Source organism: Furipterus horrens, unplaced genomic scaffold (genome assembly GCF_987537825.1).
Source record: "Furipterus horrens unplaced genomic scaffold, mFurHor1.1.pri manual_scaffold_1, whole genome shotgun sequence".
NCBI classification, from domain to species: domain Eukaryota; kingdom Metazoa; phylum Chordata; class Mammalia; order Chiroptera; family Furipteridae; genus Furipterus; species Furipterus horrens.
In genome coordinates, this window is record NW_028327171.1 from 195,304,127 (window position 1) to 195,324,433 (window position 20,307).

Genomic DNA, 20,307 nt, shown 5'->3' on the forward strand with positions numbered 1-20,307 from the left:
TATCACTAAGTGGCTCCTCGAATCGCTGCGAGCGAGCACTTTTGGACCGATGAAGGATCCGTCCAATCTCGCGATACGAGCAGCTCGCGGGAACGGCCGCTTGGCTGTGCCTGACTGTAACCACGGGGTCCTGATCGAAGGTGAGTCGTGGACGATCAAAGGCGGAACTGTTGGCGGTGCTACACCGTATACTTACTGCTTTTCGGAGACGGATCTCAGGAATTAACCGGGCATTAAGTGTAGGGAGGTGGGTCAATACTGGATGGCCTAGTTGCGGAAGGACAGACTCCTGACACTTTCTGAAGTCTAGTGGAGACTGGCTGGTTGTGTCCCCACCAAGCACATGTCTACTTGGTTCAAATCCCTCTTCTTAATAATCCGGGTTCGGTGATTGCTAAATCCTCATGTTAAAAAGTATCCACCAACGTTAAACCCTGAAGTTTCTTTGAAGACATTTCCAAGGCCATGGTAACGTAAAATCCGTCCCCTGGAGAGGAGGCTTTGGGGAACACTTTTCTACTAGAAATCCACTTCTTTTTTTTTTAAGATCATTTATACAAAGACTACTTCCAAAGTAACCTAGTCCCTTTGAGACTGTACTCATTGTGGTAGACGTGGAGGAAGCCCATATTAGTAAAAGAGTTTTACCGTTTTAGTGTAAATCTTTCATATCTCCCTAGGTTCCCACTCCGTCTCTGTTTGAATGCATTTCGTTTACTTAAGTAAAAGTTCCGCTTCAGTTTTTATTCCTTACATACATAACCCCTTCTCCTACAGGAAGAAAACACAACAGCATGTCTTCTCCTTCACTGGTAGAAGCGACGTTTGTATCCTATTGACAACTTGACAGCCATTGGTACTGTGTGAGAGGATAGCAAAATGAATAACCGAGCAGGTCCGTTTTTATGGAACCTCAGACAGTTCAGCACTTTAGCTCCAACAAGCAGAACTGTGAGGCCGTATCGTTTGGGATTTTGCAGACCAAAAATTGTTTATTCAAACTGGAACCCAAGAAATCTCTTAAATAACTTCGATGATAGAATGCTGTCATCTATTAGGTATCTCTTTCAGGATGCCTTGTTTTTTAAATCAGGAGGTGATGACTTCCAAACAAAGGGTAGAGGCACTGTAGCAGCCCTTAGAGTCAACAGACTACTTTGTCCTAAAAGACTGTCCTTGGACTCAAAACAGTCACCTGTCTGTGATAGCGGATTGAAGAAAATAAACTTTCATCATGAGGCCTCCAATGAAGATGTTCTCACCAAGGAATCAAAGCCAACCCCTGGCAGCTGGAGAAAACTGTCTCAGGAGTGTAATTCCCTGAGTGATGTGTTAGATACATTTTCAGAAGCACCTACATTTCCTAGTGGTAAGTATTTCTCAGCAATGTGGACAATTGCCAAAAGGATGTCCGAAGACCAGAAACGCTTTGAAAAACATCTGATGTTGAACCACCCTGCATTTACCCAGCTGTGTGAGCACATGATGAGAGACGCCAAGGTCGTGCACTGTGACCACCTGCTGTTCAGTGTCCTCGCCGTGGTGAAGCTGGGTATTCCTCAGAACACTCTGCTGGTGCAAACTTTGCTGAGGGTGGTCCAGGTAAATTCAGAAGGAGACTTAAATATCTTTGGACTTGGTTTGCATATGTTGAAAGAATGAAAGGAAATAGAGATGTAGTCTTGGCATATCTTGAAATAATGAGGGGAAACAGAGACTATCAGTGGAAATGGTAGTTCCCTTTATAGTTGTTTCTTTCTGTATATGAGTTAGAGTCCTTAAATTAGCTAGGTCTTTCTTTCCTTTTGCTATGGGAATTTATGAAAGCTTGCCCCATTTTTCGTCTCCAGAGTTGAGTGATAGTGAGTAATAAGCTAAAATGAGGAGCGATATAAAATATACAGGAAAGTTGGGCAGTTGAAGGAAGGAGAAAAAGGAAGGGAACTAATATTTATTGAGTACCTACACCTTTTACTTACATAATTGTATTTAACCCTTTCAGCACCTTTGCAAAGTTGATGTTACCTAAGTTGTGCAGATGGAGAAACAGACTTAGTGATGTTAAGCAAGTTGCTAAAGTCATACAACTAGTGGATCCATTCATGCCATAAACATTTATAGGGATTTATTGGGTGTCAACTATGTATCAGTTACTGTACTTGGCTCTAGGGATATAAAGATAAAGAAGGCACAAATCTTGCCCTTATAATCTAGAGGGAATATATATATTTCCTAGGCAATTACAAGATGAACCAACATTTATTTGAGTCATATATTAATTGTGTTATAAGCATTGTACTGAGCACAAGGGATTATAATTGTGAACAAAATAATAGCCACATAGACCTTTCAGTGCAATGAAACAAAAATATAGAGTCTTAGGAGAATATATATAATGGGCTTCCAGTCTAGTCAGGGGAAGACCTTCATGATGGCAAGAGGAGATGGGGGAGAAGGATACAGGATTAAGTGTTTGAGACAGAGATATGTTTGAAAACAGCATTGCCTCATGTAATCCTCAGTGTAGCATTTTAAAATAAGTACTGTTACTCACATTTTACCAATGAGTAGGAAATAGAGGCTTAGGTTAAAAAAGTTGTCCAAGGTCACATATCTGTTAATGTCACTATTTGTAGGTACTCGATAAGTATACCTGAATGAATGAACAAACACCTAGTCCGTTGTAGAGCTAGGATTCAAGTCCAGTAGGAGATGATGTCTAAGCTGAATCCAAGGAATGCACCGCAGTTTGTGAGAGGCTGGCAGTGAATGGGGTGGATTTTCAAGCAGAAAAGATTGCATGTTCATCCCAGAGCAAAAGTTTGGCAAGTTTGGGGAGCTGAAAGTAGTTAAGTATGGCTGAAGTACAGAATGTTGGGGTTGTATGTGAGGGAGTGGGGAGGAAATTGTGAATGTGGTGGTCATGGAGGAGGGATTAGGGGGACAGGGGCAAGACCTGAGGCTGGAAAAAAGGGAAATCAAAGAGCCTTTTGTGTCGAGCTAAGGAGTTTGGATTTATCCTGTAGGCAGTGATGATCCATTGAAATATTTTAAGCAAAGGGTTGGGATGCTCAGATTTGTATTTTAGGTCACTGTGTGAGTGGAGAATGGATTGGAAGGATAAAATTGGTGGGGGAGACATGTTTTATTTTAAACAAGCGAGTCAGTGTCCTGTTTGATGTCGCTGAAACTACACCAGATGTGATGAGGGAAGGATAGCTTATTAAAATAATCATTTTCCTTTTGAAAGCGAACATCTCAGACTTCTAAATTCAGTGATCATAACTAAATAATTTAAATAATTTATTTTTAACCACTCGTTTCATGATGACCTAGGGTCCTAAGAAGAGGTAAAAATAATGTTTGATATAAGTTATTTCAGAAGTGGAGGAATATAATCAATATCAAATGGATTTTCAGTGATAATGGTGAATATTAAGACATTTTAATGCATAAAAGAGTATGCGTTAGTTACTTGGAAAATTCCCTATGTATGGCATTTCCCAAAGATGCTGTTTATTGAGGACTGACTCTATATGAATTATTGGTTTCATATTTAATCCTTTAATTGAAAGCATCAGTTCAGTGATTTTGCATGGGCACAATAGTCTACTATGGGTTCATCATCTGTAATGTTTTTGTAATTATATTTCAATAGGAACGTATCAATGAGTGTGATGAGAAATGTCTTTCAGTTTTGTCAACTGTTCTAGAGGCAATGGAGCCATGCAAGAATGTGGATGTTCTTCGAGCAGGATTGCGGTGAGAACTCCCTTATGTGGCAATCTCTGTTGCTCTAATATGTCAAATCAAAACCCAGCTGAAAGCTGAACGGCTTTATTTTTTTGTTTGGGGAAACTTGGGTGGTAGTTATCGTCTTTAAAACCTTATTAAGCTTAAAAATCTGGCTCTGGATCAGGTAAAAGTGGAAATAATGCTGCTTTTGGGGCCCACCATAAGAAAGAAAGGCAAGAGTAACATTGAAATCTAAGTTTAAGATATAGTTCCGATGTGAGCTGGGAGAGAAGTGACAGGTGTTCAATTCGTAATGATTATTTGGACACTATGTGGAGGTTACACAACACTGGCCTGGCTTAAAAAGGAGCTCGAGTTTTATAATTTACAAAATTGATGCAAGTGATAAAATGTCGTAAGCCAGTGAGAATAATACTTAATTCCCTTTTGCATTGACTGTGCATTGGGATATCTTACTATAATCTGATGTGATTTGTTCATTCATAAAGATAGCAGAATAATGTAGAGGACATAGTTCTAGTGGATCTTTCATTAACTACTTACACTATCTTCGGCAGGTAGATCATGTCTGTAGGCCTCATATTTCTTGCCTAGAAGTAGGAGCTGGACCAAATGACTTCTAAGATTTCTCTTCTGGTTTTAAGATTCTAGGTCTGTGATATGTATTGTGTTTGATTACAGGATACTAGTTGATCAACAAATTTGGAAAATAGAACATGTCTCCACATTGCAAGCTGTGATGAGAAGTATTGGAAAAGATGCACCTATTTCTCTTAAAAGGAAACTGGAGGTAAAGACTGGAATTTTCTCTAGTGGATGCGCTTTGAAAAAAATATTTCCTGTGATCTACCTTTACTTCTTATAGTCAGTTTTTAGGGGGATATTGTTATGCTTTGTTATGTGTTTAACTTTATTAAAGTGAAATAATAGAAGTAGATTTATATTTAATTCGGGTATATAAATATATATGTACTCTAAATTTCTATGAGTCATTTTGCTCAAATTTTATCCTTTTTTATTTAATATAAAACTAAATAAGTTATTTTACCACAAATGATACATTAAATTTAATCTTGGTTTTCTTTAGATGAAAGCTTTGAGGGAATTAGACAGATTTTCTATTTTGAATAGCCAGCACATGTTTGAGGTACTAGCTGCCATGGATCACCGTTCTATTATACTTCTGAATGAATGCAGTAAGATGGTCACAGGTAAGGGAAATTTTTCTTTCATGATTTTTAGCACCTGATCAACTGCTTTGGGCTTTATTTGTTTTGTTTGTTTTAAGAACTTTGCTATTACATATAAAAATATCTGATGATATGGTTAGATCAAAATTTTATTTTTGCCTGTATTTTTTTTTTTCTTTTATACCATACTGTGCTATATTTTTAAAAAACAAAGCAGAGTTATTGAGTGTTGACTATCTTCGATCTTCCATTACAAACTATCTGGTAATTTTTGTTTGTTTATTTAATTGATTCTTAAAGGTAATATCCATGGATGTCCTATTAAAATATTGATCAACATAGTGCAGTCTTGCAGAGACCTCCGATACCATAATTTAGATCTTTTCAAGGAAATAGCAGATTATGTGACCACAACTTTTGACATCTGGAAGTTGAAACAAGTAAGTATGTTAATAGGCTAGAATAAACCTCAGAAACAAATTCAAGAAGTGTATTAATTTATTTAGTATTCTAGGTACTTCTCTATCAACTTTATAGTAGTTGAGACAACAGAATATTCTAATGCTAAGTTGACTTTTGAAAAATTAGCTTCTTATCATTTTTGTCTGGGAGTTACCTGTTAATGTATCACTCAATCTTTTGACTTTTTCTATCTGAAATAAAAATTATATTGTTCAATGTTTGCTCTTCTATTTGTTATTTAAAAGGTTGTATGGTACTTTGGATAATTAGGATTAGTTCTGTCTTTCTTCTCTTTTTTGATTAGATTTAGAATAATAAATCTGGGTGACATGATAGGCTTGTGCTGTTTGAAGAACAAAATGTCATCACTTAATGATCATGTCTATTTCTTAGTTATGGAATGTTTGCTTATTTCCTCTAGAGTAAGGACCTTTAAATTCAGGTGCTGTGTTAGCAATATAAACATGAAAGAAGCAGTCGGTGAAAACTTTTTGCAATTAAGCAGTGATAACTGTTAGGTCAGTAGGTTCAGTTTACTTTGGAGGGTAAGAAAAATATTGAGTTTGCCATAGACATTGATTTTGGAAAGAGAACTACTAATCATAAGAAGGACCAAGAGGGAAATGAGAAGTGAACTGGAAATTTTAATCATATTATTTCATCCTGTTCTCATTTATAGAAATTCATAATGAATATAGAAAATTTTCAGTTATCACTGATATGTAAGAATCTAGGAAGTGTCCAGGTTTGGAAGGAGAAGCAGTTTGAAACTGAGTTGGTCACTTTGAAAAACTTCAGGAAAGGTATATTTAAAGCAGTCTTCAGGTCTGTTGTATGAAAAGCCTGTAGGATAGGATCTATTTTTAATGAAGCGGATACATGGAAGCCACTGTATACTCTGGTTTTCTGCTTATAAAAAGAGGTTGCTTATTAACTTAGTACCTGACTCAAAAATCACTGGAACAGATTTTATGAGAAAAAGATAATTGTTCCTTCTTTAGGGAATATTCTCTTGACCAGGAGAGTCCTTTTGCTGTTTAAATTTTTTGAGATCTAAATAAATTATTATTCACATGCTATAATTATTAAAAAGTTCTTCCTCAACTCACTCTTTTCTTTAAGGTTCTTTTTCTCCTCATTTTATTTGAAAATCTTGCCTTTCGACATGCTGGTTTGATGGACTTATTTATGAAGAAAGTGGTAGATGAACCTGACTTCCTAAACATGAAGAACATTGTCTCCATTCTTAATGTATATTCTTCTCTGAATCACCTCGGCAGGTGCCAGACCCAAGAGTATGTACTAGTCTTTTTTCACTTTTTATTGCCACATAACATATTTATAGAAAAGATTACAAATCATCACGAGGTCAGTGAATTATTACAGGTAGATAAATCTATGGCCATCGTTCATGTCAAGAAATAAAGCATAGTATTTTTTACTTATGAAGCTACACAGAGCTTTTTAAAATTTTTGTTGTTCTTTGTATTGCTTACTTCTTTGTCCTTTCTGATATAGTTGTGATATAATGAAATAAGAGTCGTCATTTCAAACTTTCTCAGCTTATTCCCTCAGCTCCTGAGTTCATAGTTCAATTTTGACCATTCATTTGGTTCCAAACTATTGCTTTCTATTCTTTTCATTTTTACCCATAACCATGCATTTTTACCCACAACCATGCAGCAGTTCCTCAGACATACCGGCCAGCACATCTTTCTTTCCTTTCTAAGTCAGTTAGGGTTCATTAAAAACGAGAAATGCATATGAAATGTCACTTGTTAAAAGCAGACTCTGGCAACATTTTGCTTAGGTTGGAACCTAGCTCCATTCATTAGCCGCTTAACTTTTGGCAAGTTATTTATCTCTGTTTCATCTGTTTAATGGGAATAAGAAATGAGTTATTTCTAATCCATTGGGTTGTTGTGAGGATTAATGAGTTGACCTATGTCAGGTTCTTAAAACAATTCCTGGCACACAGTAATTGTTGGATTTAAAAAAAAAAAAAAAAAGAGTATATGCCACAGGCCTTGGTGGAGCAACCAGAGGCAGTTCTGAGGGTCTCCATGACAAGAGTCACCCAGGGGCCATCTCTTTGCCTTCACATGATTTGACTTCAGCTGTGTTCTGTCACTCTGGTTTTCCCTCAGGAATCAGATTTCCCAAAGAGAGAATCTGATTGGCTGAGTTTGGGTCACATGCCCATCTTTGTGGCAGGTAATCACTCTCTGGTCCTGAGAGACTCATAGTTTATACTGTGTTTCCTGCCCCCCCACCTCCACTGTCCCTCAGAGTCCCTGTGCTTGTCACATCTTACACAACTCTCCAGGGAAGACTTGACCTATAGTTGTCATTCTTTGTCAACAAGTCTGTCTCTGCTCCTCAGCTGGAAAACTATAGAGTCAGACCCAGGTTCCTGTTATTCTGAACTTAGTACAGAGCCTGGCACAGAACAGGCATGTACAATAATGAAGATTGAAAAGTGTCCTCCAAATTCAACCTCCCTCTACTCCTCTGGCTTGGCTTTCTTCTGAGGCTGCCTTCCATGTACCTCCGATACTTTCTTGACTAGTACTGTCAACCTGAGTGGTAATTGAAACTTTATCTTTTATTTTTAAATTGAATTTAATGGGGTGACATTGACTCAGAAAACCATATAGGTTTTCAGTGTATAATTCAATAAAACAATATTGCACACTATTGTGTGCTCATTGCTCCAAGCAAAGTCTCTTTCCATCCCTGTTTCCCCCCGGTTTGCCCACCTCCACCTACCCCCACCCTCCTTCCCCTGTGACTGTCATACTGTGTTGTCTGTGTCTTTGTGACACACACACACACACTTTTTTTGCTTAATCCCTTCACACTCTTTCATCCAATCCCCCAACCTCCCTCCCTTCTGACAAAAACTTTAGAAACAGACCCACAGATTCCATGGGATTAGAAGGACTGACACTAGGTGGATAGGGAGTTTTTCAGCTGTAGACATCTTAAGAAATAACCTTGTCCAATAAAATTGTTATATTGGAAACAGAGGGAGAAATAACAAAGGTAACTCTAGGTTGTCACATAGAGGTTTGAACATACAATAAAACACATCAGGAGCAGGATCATACAGAGGGTGATTCATGAACATTATACTTTTGTCTGTCTTCTCTGTTTTCCTTTAAACCACTGGTTCTCACTGGGGGAAGACTGCCTTCCAGGGGGCATTTGTTGATATCTGGGGACATCAGTTTTAGTTTTCATACGGGGGCAGAGGGGTAGGGACGAGAGTGCTGTTGTCCTCTAGTGGGTGGAAGCACAAGCATGCTTATCCAGCCCAAATGTCAGCAGTGCTGAGAGTGAGGGACCCTCGCTCTCCCACCTCAGCATTTCTCCTTTGGGGAAATGGGGGAAAGAGGATATGGCCTACAGGTCAAGATTAATCCGTTAGAATTATCTGAATGCCTGTGAACGTGCAGTTGCTTGAATTTGATATTCTGAAGACTATATTTTAAAAAAGGAGTTTGTGTTCCCTCTCCATCCTAGTCCAGTTAAGGAGGCAAGTGTTGTACCTCCAGAGGAAGGGGTAAATGGTAGGGACCACACCAGTGCTATGTGGAGGAAGGAGAAAGGAAGCCGGCGCCTTAGGCTGCAATGGCAGAGGTTTTAGAAGCAGGATGATTCAAAGCACTTGGGGAGTGAGTTGACTAGATGAGATGCATTAGATAGGAAATTGGTAGAAAATTTGGCTTAACACCTTGTATATCTACATGTTATACATGAATCATTTAATTATGTAATGGCCTGGGAAAGAAGGTATGTAAAATCCAGAGTATCTTCTGGGCTCTGAAACCTAAGGGAGAAAGCATTTAACATTTAAACTGTTATTTCAGTCCTTTGGTTTCTTCTCGATCTGTACTTACGGCCAGATTTGTGTCTCTGGTCATCTGTTTGTTCCTGAACTTGAGGACCTCTGTGGATTGCAGTATGGTCTCTAGATCCCACAAGTGTCTTGTGGTCAATAATTCTGGAAGTCGGCTTCTATTTTTTTGGCAGTTATTTACTATTTAGCAACCACCATGCAAAGTGACTTCTTTAAACCACTTTATTGAGGTATGATGAACATATAAATAGCTGTACATATTTAATGTGTACAACTTGGTGAGTTTTTAGATCATTATTCTTGGCTCATCCTCCTCCTGTCCTCATCTAAGTATTTGTTCATTTAGTCAGAAAATGTGTGCCAGGCCCTTGGGTACTTAGGACAAAGATGAAAAAGACATAACCCTTCTTGCTCAGGGGTTCTGTGTGATTAGTAAGGCAGACACATAAATTGGAGTGATAGAGTTTTATTCAGGACATACGGGCATTGAGCAGGGATGTGCCCAGAGCTCACGTGGTAAAGTGGAGGGTCAAGGTGGAGGCCAAGTAGTGCCGCCTGGAGGCGATGGTATCTGCGTATATCCTAGGAGATGGCTGGATAGGAGGGAAGATGAGCGGAAAGGAACTTTCTGAGTGGAAGCACTCCATGTTCCAGCCAGGGAGGAAGGAAGCAGCAGAGCACGTGCAGGCACAACATGTGGGCTGGTGTTGCTGAGGCATAAGGGGCGGGATGAGAGGGGCCTGGAGAGGTGGTCACCCTGGGGTTCCAGACTCAGTCACCTGCGGCCCTGCCCGTCCTTGCTGCGCATTCGATCCTTACCAGTTAGTAGGTGCCACTCACTGGTGTCTGCAGAACCATGACATTGTCCCCATCCCGTTGGAACTCCCACAGTCCTACTGAGGCTGCCTCTGCCCCCCCCCCGCTCCCTTCCTCACCCATCTGCTCCTACTCACGGACTCCCAGTTGACCTCAAACATTTTCCTTTCCAGCCGCATCGTTAATAAGGGCTTACTTCAGGGCACACTTGCCCTGCTGTCAGAGTCACGTCTCAGTGTTTTGGCCTAGCTAGCCAGTTACTGTAGACAGATACGGGGCACTGTCAGCTCTCCGTTTCTCTGCTCAGTTTCAGATGACTTCCGCTTTCCTCATCTTTTCCAGTTATTGAAATTCTCCTTATCCCAGAGCTATCTGTTTACTTCCTGTCCTGTGCACTATCACAGTACTATGCATGTCCTTCAAATTCGTCTTACATAATGACATACAGCTTATGCCCTAAGAGTCAGACAGACCTGGGTTCAAAGGGTATTTGTGCCATTTATGAGCAGTGCCGCCCTGGTCAAGTGACCTTCCCTAATTTTGATCTTTCTTCTTGTTGTGCTTAATGGCTTTGTTATACTGGGTGATAGGATTAGGCTTATGATTTTTTAAAACTCGGAATATGATAGCCAGAGGATGTTAATTGGTTATAAAATTGCAGTGGTGTTCCAGGCCTTATGGACATACTCATGATAAAAATCTAGTATAATGGGTAAAAGGCTCTGGAGTCTGACAACCTGGGTTCCAGTGCTACCTCTGCTACTTCCTGGCAGTGTTTTCTTGGAGAAGTTACTCAACCTCTCTGAGCCTGTATTCTCATCTTTATTATGAGGAAAATAATAATATATACCCTCTAGAGTTTTCATAGGAATTGAATGAGTTAAAACCTGTAAAACACTTGCCTTGTGCAAGACAATGGTAGCTAACTTTTACCGAGAGTTATATATTTATTATGAGATAGCTACCTGACCTAAAAAGACATGTGAATACTTATTTCAAGCCTGATTTATTTTTAAATCTTCTTTCTTTGGACTCCATAAAGCCATTGGTTCTATGGCATCCTCACCTGCCCTACCATGAGTGTATCTTCTCTTGATATTTGAAAGCTGACTTTTCTTCCTTGCCTTGAAGGTTCCTCAGCCTTATGGCCAGTGCTCTGACTGGTTACCTCCACCACATCACTTCTGAAAACCTACTGAATGCTGTGTGTTCATTTTGCTTGATGAACCATTTTCCCTTGGCTCCTCTTAATCAGCTTCTCCAAAAGGACATCATCAGTGAGCTGCTGACGTCAGGTAGGATGTCAGGGCACAGTGGTGACTGAAATAAGCAATGCCACTAGCTGCCTTGTGGTTCTGACTGTGTCTTAGTTGGCTTGGTGTGAGGACATGCAGAACAGATTCTGCTGAGGAGAGGACGGGTAATGGTGAGGTCAGAGGTCGTAGAGAAGGCAGCAGTGAGAAACACAGCATCATCATTCCTGATTTACACTTTATGCCTTGAGCCGAGGTGTTTGTACTTCTTCATCCTTGTGTGTCACCTCTGAAGCCAAATTAAGTCAACTCTTTCAATTATAAGTACCTCGTCCCTCATGGCCTGTAATGAAGGCACAGTGTGTTAGATCAAGAAACCAACTAGTTACCAAAGTGGTGAATTATTTACTCCAGGAACCAAATAAATTGTTGATTTTGAACAAAAAAAAGCGTTATCAGGCTAGGTGTACAAAATTTGATGTGTCCGAGAATAGAGTAGTATAAGTTCTTTTAAAAAACACATATGAAATTACAAAGTTGAATTGAGAAGAGAGAACATCACGTTTAGATTTTTCAAGCAACCTGTTGGGAGGGCAGCCTGGAGTGAGGAGACCTGGGTTCTAGTGTCAGCTTTGCCTTTAGTTGATCACGGGTTGTCTTAACATTCCTGGGCATTTCCTCATCTCTTCAATGAAGCGTGTAGAGTGAATCACCTTGAAAGATATTTTAAACCATAATACATTATCAAATACAGGGTATTGATCATCTAGACACCGTGGGAACTAGGGGGATACAGAGGGATTCCTTCTGATAAGAAACAAGCCATCAGAAATGTAGGTGCATTGATACAGTTTCTTAATTGTGGCATTAATGTTTTTTCTTAAGTACATGTTCTCTCTCTTCTAGGTAACCAAAAGAGGAATGTTCATAGGCTGCGTATTTTGGCTGCTTGTCTAAAACTTGATGACGTTCCTTCTCACAAGGCCACCGACCTAGCCCTGCCATCGCTGCCGCCCACACCGTTATATCCAAATGCAAAGGTTGCTGCGGTGCTCAGTAACCTCCTGGGGAAGGGATACTTCTCAGAAAATGTAGAGTTGCCACACAATTATCTGATTGGTACGGACGTTGATATGATTTCCGTCTATTTCATTTTGTTTGTTTTCCTTTCTTTCTGACAAGAGACCAGCAGCTGCGTGTGGCATTTAGTGCAGTGCGGCGCCAGCTCTGGAGCTGCCCCGCCATGTTTGGGTTCTCACGCAGCTCATGCCGTGGCTGTAGCCACGTACCAGCCTCCCCTTCCTGATGCACAAACTGGCAGTAATAGTCGTACCTGCCTCCTAGGGTTCCCGTGACGAGTAAATGAGATTGTACATGTAAAATCCAGACCAGTGTCTGGCACTTGGTAAGCTTCATATATTTTAGCTGCTGCCATTATCGTTATTGGTAGTAGTAGGGTTTGTTGAAACAGAAAATCATATTGAGCCATGTTTGAAAAATTAATATCAATTGTTTTCTTTCAGATTTTGAAATCAGAATGGATTCTAATAGGAGTCAAGTGCTTCCACTTTCTGATGTGAATGTGGTAACTTCTGCTACAGATATTCAAAGGTTACTTAACATCTGTTCATTTGCTAAACTTTCTTATTTTACATCTTAATTTTCAAAAACTTCCTATTAAATAGCAGTAACAATGCTAAGACTTTGTATTTGTATGGAACTTGTAATACACCAGGAGACTTCTCAACCAGGAATCCACTCCTTAGGTGTTAAGTGTGGGCACAATGGCTGAAGACAGTGGTCTAGAGTTGGGTCATTTAATGAAACAGGCAATTTTTAAAAATTAAGTTTTAAAGCTAAACAGTTCAAAAAAAGTTCATGTAATTGAAACTACCGGTGCAGTGTAAACTTTTGACGAGCTAATGTAATAGTGATTATAAAGAATTAAGGCATCTGCAAAAATCAAGTACCCAATAAATATTTTTCTCTTCCACAAAGTCTTCTGTAAAGATAGAAAAACTTTAGCTTTTTCATTAGGCTATATTGTATATGGGTGAAACCGCATCAAAGTTAACCTGAGTTGTTTCCTTGACCCACGCGCTACAGGTAGGGTGTCTCTGGGGGAAATGTGTTGCCACACCCTGAGAATGTCCCGTCCTGTAGGGAGGTGCATCAGCTGGTGCTGCACACGCCCGGTACTCAGCAGCCTTTGTGGAAAGGTCCGCTGGGCCCTGTGGGCGGCACACACAGGGGTCAGACGTGGATCCTGACCCCAGGGAACTTAATCCTCTGTTGCTTTATAGGGCATGCTCATAAATATGGTAGAGAGAAGTACAGAAAAAATCTGTAAGGATTCAAACTCTTATCTGCCTACTCCCCCCACTCCCCGCCCCCATGCACGTATAGCTCTGTAACGCTCCCCTCTTTCTGCACGCAGCTAGCCTGTTCCCCGGCCGTCTTCACACCCGCTGTCTTCTCTGGGCCTGTTGCCCATCTCCCCTCAAAGGCTTTCTCCCTGACATCACTGAAAGATCATTTTTCTTTTTCAAGTTCTCCACTGTTTGGGCATGATAATATAACGTTGTAGCTTTCAGCATAAAGTACTGCGGAGTGAGGAATCTGAGCATTCCTTTAAAAATATAAATTTTTTTCTCTTATCTGTTATCTCAGATAACAGCCAGAGTAAAACAGAAGATAGTAGTGATACAAATGTCTTTTCTTTCCCCCAAAGGCCAAGAGCAATGAAAAAATCAAATACGTGTTCCACATTTTTGTTACGCATACAGATTTTATCTTTTTAAGCCTTGTCTTTTAGTGTGTTCTTCTGTGCATTTGGTCTCCCTGTTCTGGTTTTTAAATGCTCTCTCTCTGGAGACAGTCTGTACAGAAGGACATTTACCATTTGGTATTATCGACATCAATACTTCTACTAGTGGTATAAGCAATTATATTTAGGTCAGAGATTTGCAAGGCCTTAAAATAGATGCTTTTGTATTTGAAACATTTCCTTGCCAGGAATCATTAAAGATGATTGAGGGATAACTTTGTGAAGCATTTTTATAAGCTTTTGGTTACTAAAGCAGCCTTCATATAATGGGATATGTAGAGAAGCCAAGTACCAAGGAAGTGAAGGACTAAGAAGACAGTAGGGAATGGTGAGGACTGGGGTTAGTGGAGAGCTAAACTTTGAAATCTCCAAAGAACAGGAATACCGCAAGATTGTAAATGGTGATCTCATTAGTAACTATTCTCATACTGTGTGTTTTCATTTTCAGATTAGCTATACTCTGTGTTCCTAGATCTACTTACTGTTTGGATTTAACCCACCCCAGAGGATTCCTTGCTATGAAAATGCGTCATTTGAAAGTAATGGGTTTTCATGTGATCTTGGTAAGAAAAAAATGCAACTGACATATTCTTCAGTTACTGATGTTCATTCTGCCAGGCATGTTGCAGTTGAAGTTGGTTACTAGGATTGTAGGGGAATTGTCAGCAGTATCGAAATAAATGTTTTAGTTATTGTTTCCTGGTACATGATTTGACTTCTACTTAAGTGATTGCTATCATTTACTAGGGGTTTTATAAATGCTACAATTGATCAACTTTAGTCCTTTTTGTTAAAGTTTTGTTTTCACAGGCCAGTGTGAGGCTGGTATAGGATGTTTATCACCAGAAAGAGCTTGATGGTTATAAGAGAATGGTTCTTCCTCTTCCCTCATAGGCTCATTTTTATTCCAAGCACCATGGCTTTTCTTTTTCTTTTTTGATTTAACCTTTATTGTATTTTCTCCATTACCATTTAGTCCCTTTATGCCTCCCTCCTCCCAGCAATCACCACACTGTTGTGCATGTCCACGAGTCCTTCCTCTTTGCTTTCCTTGAACAGCCTCTCCAGATGTATGGAGCAAGAACTTGACAGTGAATTTATATTTATGTTAATGTTGGGATCTGTCTAAATGCCACTTGTTGGTCCTGTACATAATGTGAAATGTAACATCCTAATCTTCATTATGGGACCTAAGAATTCAAAAATGGATTACACGTGGATTCTGAGGTTAAGATGGCCCCTTTCTCTTAATGGGCTACTATTTAAGACCTTTTTTCATATTGACTGTTATAGATATTCTGGGGATAATTATCCCAAGAAAGAAATTTTTGCACCCTTCAGGGGACCTTTCAAGTTTTAATAATTTTCAGTGTTAGAGCATTCTACCATGGTACAGTCTAACTAAGCCTTTAATAATGTGAGTAATTATAAGATAGCATTTGCTTTTAAAAAGCAGTCAGCTTTTTAATGTTTGGATCTAGGGACTAGCTTTTATTTTATGTGTCATCATTTTCTTGCAAACTGATTATTTTCCTCTTTCTTTGGTAAGGTTAATAACTGGGAGATGGAAAAACTAGAGATGAAGGATGCAGTAACATTTTTGAAGTCTGAAATCTACTCAACTGAAGTCCCTTCTACTGCTGATGTTAATTTTCAAAGCACATGTTAAAGTGAGAAACAACTTTTTCATATTAGGAGATAAAAATTTGTAAAAATAATTTTAATAAAAGATTGCAGTTCAGTTGTCCATGGAATTCACTTGACTGCTCAACATAATAAAAAGTGTTACTTCAGTTAAAATTAATTTTAAGAATGGAAGAACTGTTATCACTGGTATTTTAGAAAATGCTGAGAAAATTCCAGAGGGGTCACTTTTCCAGCTATAACTGTTACAGAAACAGGGGAGTCCAAAAATCCCCAGAGTTTGCAGCCGGGGGATGCAGCTTTTAGAATGCCTCCACATGCCTGAGGCTGGTGGCTAGTGTCTTTCTAATGCAAAATGGCTTTAATGCATCCAAAGCCTCAGGTAGATGGGAGGAGACTTGAACCAGGGGACGGTATGGAAAAAGCACACTGAGCCTAGGTGCCTGTGTACTCCTTGTAGGAGGCTGAGAATCCAAGCGGTCCTGCACTGAGAGCTGGAGGGCACCACAGCACAGAAAGGACCTCCCCAATCAGAACTGAGTGATTGGCAGCTACTGGTAAAGCTGAACTGTGTCTAGGAAGTAGGGAAACGGTGTTTCTGACTCCCTAAGACTGGCCAGGTCTGGTAGTGGGAGGCAGAACTATGTGCAAATAAACAATTCTTTTTCTTTTCACCAAACTCTGGTGTTGAGAGTTATAATTCTGGCGGCGGGCAATCGGGCCCCTAACTAAAGAGCCCATGGGTTTGTTTTCAGTTGGAGCAGCCCAGGGGTTCTGTAACATAACTACCCCCTCTATTGCCCAGATATTTGACAAATTCATGAGCTGTAGGTTTTACTCTTCCTCATTAGTTTTGATGCGTTGAAAACTGGTTTCTTAGTTGTAGTAGGTTGCGGGTGAGCTGGTGTTTGGACCCGTGTGCTTATACTCTTGCTATAGGCTGTTTGAGGACTCGGGCATTGATAACATTTTAAGCATCGGTCACATAGCAATTGGACCAAGTTCTCAAATTGTAGACTGTAAGAACAAATGAGGTAGTGTAACTAAGCAAACCCAGGGCCTGTGCACCTGGCACCTTGGTGTGTGACCCAACAATTAGTGTTGAGAGAAACAGGTCTTTATTTACAATATTCCAACCTTCAGGGGGCTGGGAGCACTTTAGCTTGGAGCCCTGTTCTCCCATGAGATCCAGCACTTGCCTTTCTCCCCAAAAGACTACAAGCCAAAACCAAGCCCAAGAGTTACCCATTCCTTATCTGTCAGCTGTCTCCTTCAGGGTCTGGGGTATGTTGTCCTCCGCCTCCATGTAATAGTCCAGAAAAGCATGTGCCATGTTCCACTGGATCATGATGAAGTCCAGGAAAGGCACAAGTCTTAAGGGAGTGTTCTCTGTATGTCCCGAGTTCCAAGAGTCCAGACAGAGCCAGGGTCTGCAAGGCAGAGTCCTTGGTGGCTCCGGAGTCAGCTGGAGCTGGCATGACCAAAGCAGCAGCGTGCCTGCTTCCACACTAGCCCAGGCTGCACAGCTGAATCCTGACTCCAAACTGCTTAGCTGCTTGCTCATCACTCCTACATCATGGCCTCTTCTTTATCGCTCCCCCTCTTGTGGCTGGCCACCCTTTTAAATCCTGACGTTCAGCTTCCTTTGTGACCTTATCTCCAACTCCTCCCATAATGAGCTGCATGTGCCAGTTCCTTTTATTGTTTACATTCTTCACATTTTTTAGTCAGGGCCAGAGTTCCCCTCACAGGGGGCTTCCGGGGAGGGCCTTCACCTCCCTTGGCTACTTCACCAGTCAGGATACATCCTGAAAGTCATTACACCTTTTGCCCTGTGGCAGTAGCACAGCTATTAGCCAGCTACCAACTTACCATAGATATGCACAGTACCTTAAACCTATCACCTGCTTCCCCCATCCCCCAAACCATGGACTGTGGGAATATCTGTACCCTGATCCAGTAGCTGGTTAGAAATGGGTGAGGAACAGGTGTCTGCATTTGTCACATTCTAGGTGGAGGTGGTTTGTGTGCTAAGAGAAACACAGATGCGATAACAGAGATGGCAAGGAGTCCAAGTTCGCTGAAACTTATCATCTGTGGGTTGCTATCCCCTGAACTCCTGTCATTATTGAGGTCGTTCCTCTTTCCCCTTCCCGCTACTTTGTAAAGACTTCTAAATTGTGTGTGTGTGCGTGTGTGTCTGTGTGTGTCTGTGTGTGTTCGAGTTTAATGTACACATACCTACCTCGTATTGGACTCACTGGGGAGACAGTAGTTTCACCTGTGAAGCCTGAGTGCCATGAAGCTGGTATTATTTACCCCCATGCAAAAGACTGAACGTTTATGTCCCCCCAGAATTCGTATGTTGAAACCTAACCCCCAATGTGATGGTATTTGGAGGTGGTGCTCTGGGAGGAGATTAGGCCGTGAGGGTGGGGCCCTCACGAATTGGATTAAAAGAGACCTGAGAGAGCTCTCTCTTTGCTTCTGCCCTGTGACAGGACCCAGGGAGAACCTGACCGTCTATGACACCAAATCTGCCAGAACCTTGATCATGGACTTTCTAACTTCAAGAACTGCAGAAATAAATTTCTGATGTTTATAAGCCACCCAATCTTACAGCATTCTGTTAACATCAGCCTGGACGGACTAAAATACCCCATACAGACCTGCAGTTACTGGATATCTTGCTCTATGTCAGGCACTGCTAAGTGGTCACATTTATTCTCTCTTTTCATGATCTTAACACTAATGAATTCTCTTTTAGGTACAGCTGCTCTTAGGATTCTCTTAGGTCTCTAACAGGAGGTTAAATTACTCCCCAACACTACATAGGTAGTAGGGCAGGGCTAGAGTTTGCACCTGAGCTGACATGGACTCAGGAGAAAGAACAGAAGTTGAGAAATCCCAGTAAATATACCCCAGCAAAGTGACTGCATCTGTCAGCGGTCTCAGCGCCATATCCAGCCTGCATTTAGAAAAGGTTCGTGCCGAAAGGAAATACAGCAATCCCTTAGTCCACCTCCCCCATTTGATGGATGAGGAAGTTAAAACTCAAAAGAATTTTCTTTTCCTGCAGTCTTAGCCACATCACCGATTGCTACATTATTTCCCCTCTACTGCTCTTCAGCTCGAGTCTTAGGGAATCTGAATTCTGGTTCCAGACTCTGGACATCATCCAGGTCTGTGCATGTGGTCAAGTGATTTAACCCTTACAAACTTCAGAACAAGAGTTGAAAATATTCTGTTAATAAAGAGACTAAGAGTCATTCTTTAAATTTTCAGTGTGTATCTGTTTCTTCTAACAGCTAATTATGACATATTCAAAGGATTGGACCAGTTTAGGAACACTTGTAACTACCTTTTGGGGAAGTAGTTTCCTGCATTTGCACCACCTGACAGGGCAGCTAAGACATTCATTCCTCTTTTACTAGTATTACTAGTGTTAGCATCTTCATTGCTCTATGGTCTAAGAAAATCCTGTGCGACTCAAGGTTCAGAATCAAGAAAACAGTTTAAGTAACAATACATGTCTTCTCAGGATTACTAATGTAAACAAGGATTTGCTCCTCACTTTAGGAGAATATGTAAACATTCTCCTTTTCTGGTATTTATTCAATTGACTAAAAAAAAAACCCCAAAAAGTTACGAACCACTACAACCCCAGTTTGATTTTATAGGTTCATTTCTCATACAATGAAACAACAAGGAAACAAAAAGTCTGAGTTGATAAATCCAAATTCTACTGCTCTTGATGAAATTACAAAATATTTTATATCTTAGTACCATCTCCATTTTTAAAAGGTTGAAACCTTTTAGCTTTACTGTGCTAACCAACCAAAGGAGAGAATATGAAAGATAGTAACTGGTTATGTGTATGGCTTGCTTCCGATGTAGTTTTACACTAAGTCATCCACCTTGTGAAAGAGATTAGGTGACTGTAGAAGAATTTGATTTTTGGGGTCTAATTCTATCTTCTGTCTTTAATAAGTTTTGTTGTTGTTTACACACATTTAGAGCAGTGTTGCATTTTTAAAATATTCTTGAACCTTTCGGAGACATCAATTTACATTATAATTACATCAAGGACACAAAGGTAAATGTCAGGGGAAAAATAAGTGCTATATTTATGACACATGTCTCTATAAAGAGCTCCTATAATTGATAAGAAACACATATTGCAAAAGGTACATGAGCAAAGAGCTGACCAATATGAAAAAAAATTCAGTCTACTAGTAATCAAAAGCATGCATATTCAAACATGAGATGTTTTTGCCTTTCAAATTAGCAGGTGGTTGTTTTTTTCTTTAAGAATTGCAATGCTGACAAAGGTAAAATGAGGCAGGCACTCATATGCGGCTGGTGGAATGTAGGTTAATACGACCCTTCCGGAATGTACTTTGTGGCTTTCGCCCTTCTTTTTAAAAAATAGCTTTGTTGAAGTATAATTGACAAGTCTGTATATTTCAAGTATACAATTTGATAAGTTTTTACAGA

The 20,307-nt window shown here is 40.1% G+C and overlaps 1 protein-coding gene across 2 annotated transcripts; it reads left to right on the forward strand.

The window, feature by feature from the left end:
- The first annotated feature begins 66 nt into the window (after positions 1 to 66).
- On the forward strand, positions 67 to 19,092 carry FASTKD2 (FASTK mitochondrial RNA regulator 2). 2 transcript variants are annotated; one of them, XM_090282923.1, is made up of 13 exons: positions 67 to 140; positions 778 to 1,602; positions 3,659 to 3,762; positions 4,438 to 4,546; positions 4,844 to 4,967; positions 5,247 to 5,386; positions 6,531 to 6,703; positions 11,218 to 11,381; positions 12,246 to 12,458; positions 12,863 to 12,950; positions 14,615 to 14,729; positions 15,716 to 15,836; positions 18,312 to 19,092. In XM_090282923.1, the coding sequence occupies exons 2-12, from the start codon at positions 880 to 882 to the stop codon at positions 15,833 to 15,835; spliced, it is 2,073 nt and encodes a 690-aa protein (XP_090139049.1). In that variant the 5' UTR covers positions 67 to 140; positions 778 to 879; the 3' UTR covers position 15,836; positions 18,312 to 19,092. The 2 variants fall into 2 exon arrangements, with proteins under 2 accessions (XP_090139049.1, XP_090139046.1); XM_090282920.1 differs by lacking the exons at positions 67 to 140; positions 18,312 to 19,092 and adding an exon at positions 147 to 247 and having other exon boundaries at positions 15,716 to 15,907.
- The last annotated feature ends 1,215 nt before the right edge of the window (positions 19,093 to 20,307 follow it).